At 51.6% G+C, this 15,139-nt stretch overlaps 1 protein-coding gene across 12 annotated transcripts in view; it reads right to left on the reverse strand.

Annotated features, from left to right (window-relative positions):
- sox6 (SRY-box transcription factor 6) overlaps nt 1-15,139 on the reverse strand; it is a 160,879-nt gene that overhangs the window by 31,887 nt on the left and 113,853 nt on the right. For 10 of the 12 annotated variants that reach the window (XM_048971985.1, XM_048971983.1, XM_048971982.1 and 7 more), the window contains 2 exons: nt 4,595-4,718; nt 1,028-1,107 (listed from right to left, as the gene is read on the reverse strand). In XM_048971985.1, the coding sequence (XP_048827942.1) occupies nt 1,028-1,107; nt 4,595-4,718 (204 nt within the window). The remainder of the gene's footprint in view (nt 1-1,027; nt 1,108-4,594; nt 4,719-15,139) is intronic. The other 2 variants (XM_048971988.1, XM_048971992.1) reach the window with 1 other exon arrangement.

Consider the following 15,139-nt stretch of genomic DNA (forward strand, 5'->3'; position numbering starts at 1 on the left):
CTGCGCATAACTCATTGTTCTCTCCACAGGCTGTGTGATAAAGGAGGCCACTCTGCATCCAGCTGCAAGCACTGTTGGGACTTGCCAGGGCTCATTAGCACCAGAAGCGATAAGCAGAGAAGCAAAAATTATGCTCTTGTATTGTGGGGCGGGGTGGGAAGGGGACAGTAATGGGTCGGGGGTCAGGGGTAGGAGAAGATAAAGGTGGTGACTTCCTTCCTGTCCCGGACACACTGTTCACTTTTTCCACCCTGCTGGCTGCCGGGGAGCTTAGAGACTAACCGCTACGTATAACTTATCAGCGTCGTTTATAAGAAAAACAGCCTCAGTGCAGAGATGCGGGCCGCTTTGGGGCTTCCTTTGCGGGGATGCTGGGGGCTGCCCCTTCAGCTGGGGCCTCCCATAGGCACAGCGTAAAGAAACCTTAAGCATTTTACTGTTACAAGCTAGCTAACGACTTCGCAGGACAAGGCAGGCAGCCGGGAGCAATAACATTAACATAATCGCACGGGTCGTTCGACTTCCCTTATTTCGTTTTCGTTTCGTTCTTCTGTTAAATGAACACAACTTGAAGGAATATCTAGTGAAAGTGCACAGCGCCATCAATCCAGCCCGATGATGATACAACACCCACCCCCAGCTCACCCCTGGGGGCTTCAGGAATCACTTTTCTCAGCGAGGATTCGAGTTCAGCCTAGTTTTCATTCTTACTCCCCTGTGGGCGCCTCACACACCCCTCGCAGTGGGACGCCAGCATTCAGTGCCAGGTCAGCGCTAGGTGCCCCAGTCGGCGTAAGGGTGCCAAGCATGAGCAGGAGAGCGGGGATCTGATGAGGCGGTGGAGGGGGGGGGAATGCAGGGTCAGAGGAGACCCCCATGACCCAGAAAGAGGGGGGGGGGGGGGCAATGCGCCGTGAAAGGGAGTGAATATCGCCAGGCTCAGGCAAGGACGGAGAGCAGTGTGGGGGCGCTGTTGAGCAAACAGCTGGCTGACAGCCCCTGGCTGGAGTCCCGTGCGTTTACATACCTGCAGCTGCAGCGGGCTGAGTCCCGACGCGGCGGCAGCAGCCATTGTGGATGGGATGAACTGCACCGGGTAGTTATCACCTGTCGGGAGAACAATGCGCGCAGGTTCAGACAATGAGCGGCCCTGCGGCGTCCGGGCAAGCGGCAGCAGGGTCCGCGGGCTGCCCCGCCCCAGCCCGGCCCGGCCTCGGCATGCCGCCCGAACATCTGCACCAACAAAAGGTCTGGCTGGGGTGGGATGGGGGGGGGGAGGCAGCAAGCTCCCGCTGGATTTTACAATACTGGACACCGATTTTTTGTGCTGTGTTCTGGCCAAGGGTTAGACATTCTGGGCCTCCTGACAAAATGTCACCTTGCCCCCCAATTTTATGTAAAGTGCTGGGTCCCGAGTCTGCCAGGGTTTCCAAGTCGCTCCACCACCCCTGTGTCCTCTGTGGGTCCCGTGCGTGCCGCGTACTGAGGTTAGCTTAAAGCACTGGTATTCATGTCAAACTGCCGTGGGGACCCTCAGACCCCGACACTGAGCCATTCTGCTGCTGTAAATGATGCTCTTTCAACCAGCTGAGACATGCAGAGCAGCCACCAACCACACCTGAGCGACCCCCTCCCCCCACCCTCAGCGCTTTGCCCACAGTCTGGAGAGGTTGTATGAAGCTGGCTGGGAGAAAGAGAGGAAGTTGGGGGGTGTGGGTGTATAAAGGCTATCCCGAGGATTCCACTCCTTCGTTTCAAGGGGCCCAGTCTTGTAATCTGACACAAGTAGCAGAATTATCAGCAAAGGTCTATGCTCTGTCATTCTACAGCAAGTCCTGAATGAGAATGAGAAGACAGCGGTTAAAGCGGAGCATGCTGCCTCCTCCTGCACCTTCCAGAGTGAGCTGGGCTGTTTAAATAATCCCCGCAGCTCACAATAATAATGGCGGAGAAGCTCATTGCACATTCTGTATCAGCTGGACATCGCTCAATAAGTAAGAGCTGTCAACTCAGGCGGTGGGGCCCTGTGTCTTAAAGCTCCCCCGTGTTTAATACAAGGGTGAGTGTGTGGGGCGGTGTGCCCAAGGGGAGTGTGCTCGCCATCATTGGGCTTCCAAGCTTACTAACCAGCAGCACGCTGCCTTATGATGGAAGCGCCACAACCAGTGGTGGAAGGAAAGAAGAAGCAAAGCATTGTGGGATTGCTGACATCACCGGCGTAGTCAGACTCATCTACACACGTGATCAAAGAGGCACCACGCTGGTTCAGGCCCCTCCCGTGGGAGTTGAGGCAGGGGTTCTACCAAACTGGGGGGGATTGGCGGGTGTACGAGCAATGATGTGGGTCTCCGGAAAATAAACTGAAAAGTATATAAATTGTTTTACAGACCTCCCCCCCATCTTGTTTCTTTTCCTTTATTGACTCATGAATAATGCATCTCTTTTCCAGGGGGCCACCCCAGCTAGCTTGAGACGTCTTAGAAACTCCTGTTATTTGTTCTAAAACATTTTCCATGTCGAATGCATTAAAAAAACCAAACTGCAGGGAGTTTCCCCCTCGGGCGCCCTATTCCGGCTGCCGTGCCTCCGTATCTTCAAAATGGCCGAGTTCCTCTTCATCGCTTGGCTTTATAGTTAATTTATCGCCAGCGCTGCTCCGGCCCCGTGCTGTTCCCTCTCCTCACCTGCCGAAAAACAAATCTGTCCCGCTGCCGTGTCTCCTTTGCTTTGGATGGAGACCGGTGGGAATAGGGACTCCCCTCCCGACTTGGGCCTTCAACAATTCACTCATCCTGCCCGCCCCCCCCAAGGCTGCCCACAAGCCGACTAATGTGACAGTGAGCCAGGGGGCGGCCCCCAGTAGGCATCATTATATCACTAACAGCCTTATTTGCCAAGGCCCAGCAGAAGAATAAAACTTTGCTTGTCTGTGTTTTTGGGGAGTGGGGGGGTGTTCGGCTTTCTGCTTTACAGATGAGCACCCGGGGGGGGGGGGGGTCTGCTATCATTTTTAATTAAAAGAGTCAGCAATGCTGCCTCTTCTACAATAAAGGATTAGCAGTCCATGGATGCCAGTCAATCCACACGCCATCGAGATTAATCGTTATTGTTTGTTCTAGCCCTCAAAACCTTGCGTGCAGAGCACAAAGGGAGGCAATGGCGTGCTGGAGCAGGCAGCCGCGACGCCTCCCCGGGGGCCCACGGTGACTCCGCCCGTGCAGCGGGGCTCTGCGGCCTCTCTGTGTGGCTTGTGCCTTTTCCCCTCAAGTGGCTTGGCTACGGCTCTGCTTTGGACCTGGAACACTATGGTGACACAAGGCCCATGTGCACTGACAACCACCTGCATTCGCAAGGGCACAAAGGGTCTGTTCTAAGGGGACTAAGGGCTTGTTCTAAAGGCACTAAGGGCCTGCTCTAAGGGCACTAAGGGCCTGCTCTAAGGGCACTAAGGACCAGCTCAAAGGGCACTAAGGGTTTGTTCTAAAGGCACTAAGGGCCTGCTCTAAGGGCACTAAGGGCCTGCTCTAAGGGCACTAAGGGCCTGCTCTAAGGGCACTAAGGGTTTGTTCTAAAGGCACTAAGGGCCTGCTCTAAGGGCACTAAGGACCAGCTCAAAGGGCACTAAGGGTTTGTTCTAAAGGCACTAAGGGCCTGCTCTAAGGGCACTAAGGACCAGCTCAAAGGGTACTAAGGGTTTGTTCTAAAGGCACTAAGGGCCTGCTTTAAGAGCAGAAATACTAAGTAGCTACATCTATACTGTGACTCACTCTAGACCATGTGTGAAACACTTTCTGTGCTGAAGAAGCACAACTCTGGACCTCCTTACTCTCCGTTTATCAGAGAGCATTTTATTTGCTACATCGCATAAAAAAATACATATTTTAAGAATGAATTGCAGTGTTATTATTTTTTAAGTTGGTTCATTCCATGCATGATGCAACCTTCCTTCAGGATGGCGCAGAGGGCATGCAGACGGATGGGGGAGTAGCTGGTACCCGTGCAGAGAGAGCGGCCTTCTGCGCTTGCAGCGAGGCGGCTGCACCGCGGCAGTTGTGCCATTGTGTCAGTCATGCATCGATTACATTCCTGTGTCTTTGCGGCCCCGGCCACTGTTCCCGCCTCAGAGTTTAACGGGAGCAGGACCATGGCCACCCACTCCGGGCCCGTTGTCTCCAAGGTGACACTCAAAGACGGGCTGGAGATTAATTGCCTCGACAAGTCAAGCGGATTGTCCGTTACTTTGAAGTGCCTGAAAGCAAGCAGCAGTGCGCGGATACGGTAACTCAACCCGTACCACGCAGGAATGAAGACAAGATCGAGAAAGTTTCACTTCTTTTTTTTTTTACGGGGGGGGGGGGGGGGGGGGGGGTTTGGACAAAGAGAGAAAGTATGTGTTATGACTTCCTTGCTCCAGGAGCCTTGGCTCAGTGAGAGGACAAAGAAAATAAACGCCGTTGTGCGGGGGGGGGGGGGTCCACGCCACTGGCCTCCATTGTTCCAGGAGGCCGCGAGCTGTCAAAACACACCAGGGTGGGCGTGGGGAGCACCCCCGTGCAGCGCCCACTCGCACGCAGCACAGAGAGGCCCAGCTTACCCGGCTTGTACGTGATCCCGGGCGGGAACAGGAACCCTTGCTGGGCTGCAGCTGCCGCTGCCAGGGTGCGCTGGTCATGTGGGAAGATGGGGATCATGAGCGGAGGCATGTGACCCTGGACCTGCTGAACGGAAAGATGGAAGAGATCAGACACTGGTCAAACGCAGCCTGACAGGCCCTGGAGGCATGCTCTCGATAATGCCCAGCTCCGGTCTGGCCCGGCCCAGCCCAGGCCCTGCCTAATCCCCACCGGAGACAAAGCTCTCTGCATGGCATGACCTCCCAGCAGGGGAAAGAGGAGGAAGAGGAACAGCATGTTCTGTACTAACAGCAAACAGTGTCTGGGGAGGCAAGAGTAAATCTTCTCGAGGGAAGGAGCCCCCAGCTCCCCCGAACGGGGCTCACAGCCTGGGGGGTGAGACAGGGTGTTGGACAATCACTGGGAGGCAGGTTTTCAGTAGCAGGATTGAGTGGCACCTCAATGTGGGAGTGAGAGGAGCCGTCTCGAGCACAGCATGGACCTGCAGGTGGAGGACCAGCTCGCAGCATTGGTGTGTGTGTGTGTGGGGGGATGGACCAAATGTTTAAATTACATTGTGAGGACCAAATACAATGTCATAAAAATTATTTTGACATTGTGAGTCCCCATAAAGATCTCTGAATGCAATCAAAAAAGTAGAAATGCCAAAAGTCTTCTATTTAGTTTGCTCAAGGTTAAGGTTAGGGTTGGGTGGAGGTTTAAGGTCATTATGTTGGGAGTACAGTTTTACCCATAGAAATGAATGGAGAGTCCCCACAAAAATTTAATTACAGACCTGTGTGTGTGTGTGTGTGTGTGTGTGTTTGGAGTCCTCGGAAGTGAGGAAGGAGGGCATATGAAGCAAGGTGGGAGAAACAGCTTTAATATGTCCCAGAGGTGTGGAGGGGGGGGACTTTTGTCGTGCTGCCTCACAGCAGCCCCTGCTTTCTGGACCGGCAGGCTACACAGCCCTCTTTCACTAGAACTTTCTGTGATGCCCATCACACCACACGTTCCCTTCCTCGCACCATTAGGAGGTTCCCCCGCCACGCTGGCTCTGTGTTACCTCCATCCACCGGTGTGCCCCACCCCCCCACACGGGTCCCCAAGCCGTTAAACGCTCCCAGTTTCGCCACCCTCTTGGGGGAACCCACTCGGAAAAGGGGTTAATATAGGTCTCCTGTGAAAATAAACGCTCTGCAGCATGTTACTCGATTTACTCCTCTTTAAAATCGACTCGCAATAAGAGAAACCGACCTGGGCACAATTACCCTCACAGCGCTGGACCATGAAATCAACACGCTGGGAGCGGCTGCTGTGCTCCACCACGTGGCAAAGGCCGGCCGGCCGGCCCCCTGATTACATCCACTTCTCTAACCACTTCTTCACCAAGCAGCCCTGAACTGTTTAAATTGGGCTTCTGATCCCATAACCCCTTATGTCGTCCCCATGGACGGGTTGGGGTCGCCTTGGGTCTTTTCAGCCATGTTGCTGTACAACAAAAACTCACTCCGTTGTTTCAGAGGGAGATCTCGTGTATCCTCTGCTCGAAGACAGTAGATTCTTTGCTCTTCTTCCAAGCGTCCCACTTAGATATTGGGTTTCTAGAGAACCCGACCACCCAGCTACAATAAAGGCATGGCGCACGGAAAACGGGATAATTAATAGCACAGCGGGGGTTATGGTCACTGGCATGGAGGTCCCGGTCGGAAAGCTCCGTTCTGTCATTGGGAACGTCATTAGTTCTGGTCTGTAGGCCGGTATTCCGAAACCAGTAAAATTTTCCGGTACAAAAATCCAAAACGCTTTTCTTGGGAGCTTGTTCTAGCATCTGGGGTTTTTTTTATTATTTATTTTATCCTATAACTTCATTCAGCTTTCTAGTGATGGACATGAAGACTAATCATATCAGTAATCAATGCATTTTTTTCACTATTCATAAATGATGTCACATATTGATTATAACTGGAAGGATACCAGACCATATAGGGTGATTTTTTTTTAAACCATTGCACAAAAAAATGCAATCATCCAGTCATCACAGAAGCCAGGTTTCTTAGACCAGACCGTCAGTCTTTGATGACCATAGCAGTGGGTGTGTATAGCTAATTGGTCATAGCCTCCAGCCCATCAGTTAACATGAGGATTGTGGGAGGGCGCAAAGCAGATCGGTCACATCTACATGATCACTGTTGTTTTCCTTGGGATGGTATTAAGCTCTGTTTGGAATGAGGCTTTGGAGCTGGTACAGCTAATCTCTCATCAGTTTTGCTGAATTATAGATAAGCTCTAGGACAATAAGCAATAGGATTCAGTCCCCCCCCCTCCAATGTCACGCCCTGGCTGATGCCAAGACTCCTTCCAGACCTCATGGGGTTGCGGGGGGAGGGGGCCTCAGGGTCATCTGCCAATCGGCAAGGTTTCCAGAACACTCTAATTAGAGAGAGGGTCTTCAGGAGTGTGCGGGAATGAAGGCGGCGGGAGCAGATGCCGGCAGGGTGAGTCGTTCTCCCCCACCTCCCCATGCCGACACCGCCCCCTCCGTCTTGCAAGGGCTGCCGTTCCGTGCCATCTGCCCCCCCACCCAGATTCATTAAGGGGCTGCTAAACCGGCCCGCTACCGCATGCAGAACAGATGCTGTCGTGCTCCCGGAAGATCTAAAGCCCCTAGATCCTGCCCTAGGGAGGTGGGGCACCTGTGGCTGGCCAGAGGAGGGGTGTGGAGTTTGCCGGGCCCCCCGCCGCAGCTAAAAAACCTACAGGCTGTGCAATATGTCAGAAAGGAAATACAGTAAAAGCCGTAACCAGAAAACACTGGAGGAAGAGCTGTCTGAAGAAAAACATGATAGAGATCTATAGACGTCCCATAAGAAAAGCAGGTGCTTGGCAGAAAAACGAGGAGTGCAGCCACGGCAAGTGACGGATCATCAATACGAGGACAGGGAGTGATGACATCAGCACAGAGGCGCTACAGCAGTGCACAATACCCGCTAATCCCGGGATAGTGCCACGTGCAGAAATCAAACTCCTTGGATTGACCCGAGGGCCCATTAGCATACAGAATGGCCGGTCAGGAGGACAGACCACAGAAGCACCTAGGAATGTTCAGTGCATATTTCAAGAATGGTGTGGACCGTCAGCACCAAAACACCTCTCTGCCTTTCAAGACCCTCTCAAAGACCAGAGGGTGGGGGGGGATCTGCTGGTGGCCACACCCCTTCCACTTGAAAAAGCAGTTTGATCTTTCACCGAAACATCCACTCTTGGGATTCAATACTGTTTCAGTTTTACAAGGTGGGGGTCGTTTAAACAGGCCTGAACATCTTCACCGCTGACGAGATAAGAATGAGCGTAGCCAGAGCTTCTGATCCTTGCAGGTACGATATCAAATGACATCACCACACACTAAGAAAGCACTATACTGCCCAGATGTGTGTGTTTCACCTACGGACAATCCAGCTTTTTCCGTTTGTATTTATTTTGGAAAGAATACCTTTTATCAAGGACATATTTTTATAATAAACAGGAAATCATTTATTTCTGTTATACTCTTGAATGCATTGGTGGACAATTGTGGTGCAATGTCACTGTGATGACTGGATGATTTCTATGGCATACACGCTAACTTAACTGTCCCCTCCCAGGAAAGCCAAGTTTGAGTGGGGGGGTGAAGCCCCCACCACGATCATTAACCACTTACATTCCAGAGCACATAACCATCTCCAGTTAAATGGCGTTTCCAAAAAATCTCTACGGGGGATGTATTAATTAATTAGGACACAGCACACCTTTAGCACCTGTGGCTAAAGGCTGCAGTGCTAACAGTGTGAGTTCAGCATTGGCATTAATGTGAACTTCTGGGAAAATTGAAGGGGCAGCCCCCACATGGGAGCCCCTTGAGCCTGGTTTTGTTTCGCTGTGAAGGGATAGGAACATTAAACGATCCCAGAAAGGCTGGGCTTTGCGGTACATCTCACATCACATCGTTTATCAGCTAACAGTCCTCCCGGATTGCCACTAAGCGCTAATCCAGGCAGCGAGGCGACCGCAGACAGGGAGATCGCGCCCAGCTGGCCGCCCTGAGGGCTGCGTCCGCAGATCAATACCCCTGAGCTGCACCCCTACACCCCTGACACCCCACCCCAGCTCTCTGAGGGACAAAGCCGGGTCTGTACATGACCTCACACAGCCCACAGCCCCTGATGGTGATGGGGAACAGACGAACAGGAAGCAAATCCCCTGGGCTTTACAGGTCACTGACAAAGGGTCTTTGTCTGGTCATTGCTTGCTCCCCCACAGCCCGATACCTCATGGGTTTATCGGCTTCAGGAAATGCCTCTTTTTAACTGACAGGTAGGAGATTACCATCTACAGCCACCCGGGACGTAATCTCCGCCTGGTTATAACTGTGCTTGGGCTCACATGTCATTTGTTTACATTGTGCCAGCGATCCCAGACAAAGGGGCCTGGTTCAAAGGTATTGATTGATTTGTACTGTTCCTGCTGTGAGGGGCTTGGGGGGGGGGGGGGGGGGCGCCAGTGAGGGTGAGCTGTCTGGAGGAATAACCAATGGATGACTTATTTCTTGTTCCATACTTGGTCCACTGATTCCTTACTCAGTGGAGAGGGTGTCCTAGAGGATGGACAGTTTGGGTTATGTGACTGGGCGGATGAAATGGAGGGAGCTTTCACCACTCGCTATAGAGCCCCAGCTGTGGTGAGGTTAAGGACCTGGTGTGGTGGGGGGTGGGCTGTTGGATCTGGTCCTAGGAGGAATGCTGTGTAAAACAGATTAGGAAACATCATATCATGAGATTCACCAGAAAAGTGGCTTCATCTTTAAGACACTGTGCACACGTGGCTGTAAATGTCAACCGATAAAGGCTACAATACAAATGAGGAGTAAATTTCCAAAACTCAGTCTATTTCTGTGGGCCGAGTGAGCAGGAACAGTACAAATCAATCAATACAAAAAGTGCAATGAAAAAAAAAACACACTCCACTTTTCTTGAAAAAATGACGAGCGTTTATACGAAGGTGGGGGGCGTTCAGTTCAGCACCTGGAGTGTCTGATGGGGAACGAGGCCGCAAAGTGCGGGCCGCTGTGATAGTGGCTTGTTCTCTCTAACTCAGAGGAACAACAAAAAGAAAGAGAGAAACCCCACGAGACTGGGAATGGAACGCAATCAATACAGATTCAACAGAATCGTGCACTTAAGCCTGAAAGCGCTAAAACGTAATTTAAGTTTGTAAATATTTTAAGCAATTAGGTTTATATGGAATATAAAATATCAAAGATAAGCCTTAGGGTTCTCTTTCTCAGAGTTCATAACTTATAGGGAATGTATATGAAGATTAGGAATATCTGTTTCTTCATATTTTCTTTATTATTTGCTCTATTAATATTCCTCCTGAATTACGCGGTACGTTTAAAATGATCAATGTTGGATTTACCACACAGAGTCAAGCCTGTGGCTTGGGGCGTAGCATGAAGTGAGGGCGACTCGTATTTCGGCAGGGCCTCGTCATGAAAGTACAAAAAAACCTACGTGGATGGGATGTGCCAGCTGGGGCAGGGGTACGAGACGATTGGAAACCGTCGCTGCTGGTGCGCGTGCGTGAATCTGTTTGTATGTGTCCATGCACCTCCCTGTCAGCGCATCACAGCCCTGATCTGCTAATGTGTCACACCCACTTTGAAAGGAGGGGGTGTGGCAAGCCTGTTGCACCCCCAGATGAATGTGTTCTCCATGGCATGCTTACAGGGACATACATCTACAGTTCCCTACTCACACAGGCCATGTTTTTATGTTAGTCTGTGGTACTGCTGTTTAGTTTAAATAGCAGGTAGGTTGTTACACACTTGCAAATAAAATCTGTTGTTCACAGGATGTGTACATGTCAGTGCGTACTTTGCAGCTGTATATATAACCATGTACCTGTGCAATGCAATTCGGCTCCGATATGATGTTAAATCAGAATAAGGTTTATCTCACTGTCCTTTGTGTTTTCAATACTGGTAAGTCATGTATTTTGGGCCTAAAGATACATGCAAGCCCGCACAGCATATGAAAATCCACCCACACATCCCTATCCCTGAGTCAGTCAGGTGAGCTGTAATCTAATCATCTCATTTTCCATGGTGACACTCGGGGTCCTGCAGCCAGTGTCCCCGGTGGCTGGGCTGGGTACAGCATCAGCTGCTCAGCTGTCCACCAAAAAAATAAAAAATAAATAAATAAAAAATGAAAAGAATGAGAGTTGTTATGACAAAGTTTACCGGGTGGCAGAGTGTGTCAAGGCTCTGAAATGTCCTCGCATGTCATGTACACGCCCAGTGACGGACGCACAAAGGGGAATACAAAGGAAAAACAGTGCTGCGTCCACGGTGAAACGGTACAGGACAAAGCGGCCCATTCATCCTGCCCCTTGGGGAATGTCTCAGCTCCCCTCCGCCATAAAGACAAAAAGGGCTCTTTTTTTCAGCCCGCCGTGGGTTGAAAGCTTTGCTTTGCCACCGGAGCCCTAAGAAAACACCCTCCACCCCCCCCCCCCCCCCCCCCCCCCGGCTGGCTCACCGTGCATGGCGGACCCTGCAAACACCCCCCCCCCCCGCCCCCCTTCACCGCTGTGGAGCAAACCCAGGCCAGCAGAGCGGCAGGCTGGAGACAAAACAGTTTGCTCAAAGTTAGCGAGGGGGAAGCACAGCATTGGGGGGGGGGGGGGGGGAGTGCAGGCCCCTGTTGAGGACGAGCCTCTCGGTTGCTGGGCCCAAATGCAGGCTTCTGTTTGGATAAACCCAAAGCCCCCATTCTGCAGCCCAGGCAGACTTCGGTCATAAACGGGCACTTTGTAGCACTAGAATAAAGCGTCACACACAGACTGCCTGCGGAGAGGAAGGTGCTGCGCATTACGCATTAACGAGAACGGCAGCGCAACACGGGCAGCCCAAGTTTTATGAATGCACAATTAGGTACAGAAAAGCGGGACTGATTTTCCCGTCTGCCTAATTGCTCCTGTGCCTAATGCGAGCTGAGGAGTGAGCTCCAGATCCACCCCCCCCTCCTTAGGGCTCGCCAGCGAATCCCCTCAGGTAACTAATTAATGACAGAGACTCAGGTGCGACCCGGTGTGTCGTGACTGCTATGTGACGGCCGTCCCCGAGACAGGGCCTCTTAATTAATATAGCTTAAGCGACAGAAGTGTCAGGAGCTGGCTGCCCTCTCGCTAATTACAAGGATGCCAGCAAGCGCACCTATAATTAACATTAATAATTGACCTCTGTTTGTCTACATTCTTACTGCGATGTAACAGACGTGAACGTTGCTAGTGCAAGAGTTTGCTAGTCGCTAGTGCTGGTCGGCGGCGAGGTGGTATGCGTTATCCAGCGGCGGCAAAGGGTATGAAGCGAAGGTTCCAAAACTCCTTCGGTTTAATTGTCCCAGGACATAAATTAATTTCACCTTTACAGTTCATTGCAAGGTCTGCCCCTCCCAGCACCCATCCTGAATACCCCCCTTCAGGGCTGCTACGGAACCGGGGATGTTCTGCATTAGCTTTAGCCTTTTCCCGTTCACCCACTCGGCCACACTCCCGGACCTGGGACCCGTCTCTGAGGTTGTATCTATTAAACCATTTTTGTGCCTCGTTAAGTTTCACCCGGGCAGCCCCAGAGTTGTACTGTTCCAGCTGCAGGCGACTTTATTTAACGTCAGCAGTTCCTTTGGCTTCTGACAAGAACTCACATTTTATAACTAATTAAATTGATCCCCCCACCCCCACCCCAAACTGAAGCCACTAAACGGAATTATTTGTACCCGAGTGTCAATATATTAAATCAAAAGGCTAATGAGAGGGGTCACTGCTTCTGTTTACCCAGATCCTAAGCAGCATAGGCAACACCGGACCGCTGCATGTCCTCTCAGGGTCAGTGTCCATCCTGGTGTGGCTCCCCCTTGAGCAGGGAGCTCCAACTATACTATGGGTGCCTGTTTTTTCAAATGTCTGCTTCAAGATTTTCACTTCTGTCATTTATCTAAAGTGTGATCAGTGTTGATCACATTCCCTGATGTTCGCTCTAAATCCTTAACAAAATATCTTACGTTGAGGGCATTTCAAAAGCTTGTCATCTTGCCTAACAACAGAAGGCTTAGATTAACATGTCAATATATGTGATTAGTTGTAGTCAGCCTTAAAAAAATCATTTTCATCCTGGGTTACAGTCAGAAAGGACGAAGCAGAGTTCGGGCTTCGATTTCAGAACCTGGTGGGAAGCCTGTGGACTGATGGGAATGACCTGAGGTTCACTTTCTGTTCCTGTACCACATAGCTTTTAAGTAACGAGAAAATGACCCTGACTGGGCAATGAGGGGACGAGGCTGGTTTACAGCATCGGTTCTTCATAACGTGAATGGAAGGTCAGGCTGCAGAGGTCAAAGTGCGGGTCAAAGGTTGGGGGAGGGGGGGGGCAAAGAGCTTCCCGCCTTCATGGCGGCACGGGCGGCAGCACTTCGGTGGGGGGGACACTTGCACACACAACGTAGGGGGGGGGCAGGAATGCCTCTGCTGTTCACCTAAAATCCTTAAATAGCACTTTAACAGCGGAACAGCGGGACCCAAAGCTTTGCCTGTGTCCCAGTGGGGGGAGGGACAGTTACCTTGTATGGAGAAACAAACACACGGTCACAAAGGCCCCTGTGTTTAATCTGGGGGGGGGGCAGCATCCGCTCGCCTTCCCATCTCCTGGGCTTCTCCCGTGAATTCTATCACTGCTCTGTAATGGGGGGGGGGGGCACTCTCTCATGGGCCGCAAGGCGCTCAGGACGCCAGTGGTTATTTGCCCCTCTCTGACCTGCAGCCAAGAGTGGATTTTTGCACAGGTTTAACACCTGACCAGGCCTCACATCAAAGGAAGTAAACGTAGGGACGAGCCATGGAGAACAGATAAGCCAAGCTGACCAGCTGTGACGCTGCAGCGTGAAGATGATAGAACATTGGAGACTGAGCCGACAGCGTTCAGAGAATAGGGCCTGTGGAATAATTGACCTCAACAGGCTCACATGCAACCCACAGCAGCTCCCCCCTCAGGTGTGGGGGAGATATTACTTCACTGCAGCTATTAATTAGGCCTTTAGTGCAGAAATGCCCCTGCTGACTGACTTTACAGACCCCAGGATGCACATATGAGGAGAATTAAGTCCTCGTTTAGGAGAGACACATGCCTGTCAGGTCTGGAGGAACAAAGGCTCATTCCTGAAGGGGGGGAGGGAGAATCCCAGCTCCCTGAGGCCCCCACTCATCTCTTAAAGACAGGGGCCTTTCAAGGGGGCAGCGTACAAAACCCAATAAATCATGTAATCCGCAGACCATCGTGCACACACAGACATGCACGCGAGAGAGAGTGCGTAAACATGGATGCGGTTCCTGTGTTTCCACGCCACTAATGCGGGCCGGCTGCCTTTACAGTCGCCCGTCCGTCTAGTGTGTGCACAGTAGCAGTGGGAAGTGGTGGGGGGGTGACCTTTGTATAATTAAACCATATCTTTAATCTGGGATATGCCGGCAGCTATTATTTAACCCCTTTGAACTCCCCCCAAGCAATGCCCCCCCGCTGTTACTCCGCACCATTTAAAACCACATGTTAGCTGAGTCTCATCCCTTTGAGTTACTCCCTGCCCATGTGGCCTTTGCCCGCTGCAGTTCAGGCAGGAAAGAGGGGCTTGTTATTGAACAAGATGGCCGACAGCACATGACCTCACCCAGGCCCTCAGTAGCAGCCTGGGGGATTCCTGTTAATCTGAGCTTGTCCCAAAGTGTAGCGAGATTTAGCCTGAATAGTATTACTGCGTTAATACACTTAAAACAAGTCTTAGATATGTAAAACAGTTTGGGTTCTGCCGTAGCAAGTCAAGCAGTGAGCAGGAGCACCACCGAGATGGCAGGAGGGATGGTGTGTGTGTGTGTGTGTGTGTGTACGGAGAGGGCAGGAGCCAGGCCGCAGTGAGTCCCCACCCCATAGTGGGGGGAAGGAAAGCAGATCTGGGACTGATAACTGGAACCAGACCAGTGAGGGTACTGTGTGTTTGGGGCCTTATAGTTTAAGGAAAGCATCCAAAGCTAGTTTACCACCAGCACCACCCCCAGGAGCAATAAATCACCACATCCATCCCCCGGTACTTAGGGACAATGAAGAGTAATAATTCTACATCTGTCGGTAAGCTATCAGTGTTAATTTAAATAAAAACAGGGTGCCATGCATTAGCGGGACGTTATTTCGCGATTCACACCGCAACAGCCTCCTCCTCCTCAGGATTGCGGCGCTGAATCAGACCGGGGCACCATGCAATCACAATGCCACGGCTAATAAAGGAGAAGCTCATTAGTCGCAAGATGGAGGCACAATCAGGGTGTTTTGGCAGGAGGGTAATGTGCAGGAGCACGGCGGCTGATTAACCGCATCCGATGTTTACTCCACCAGGGCCAGCTGTGTCCCCATTCCGCTTCTATCTTACCGCTATCGTACAGGC

This window comes from Brienomyrus brachyistius, chromosome 13, assembly GCF_023856365.1.
Source record: "Brienomyrus brachyistius isolate T26 chromosome 13, BBRACH_0.4, whole genome shotgun sequence".
Classification (NCBI taxonomy): Eukaryota; Metazoa; Chordata; class Actinopteri; order Osteoglossiformes; family Mormyridae; genus Brienomyrus; species Brienomyrus brachyistius.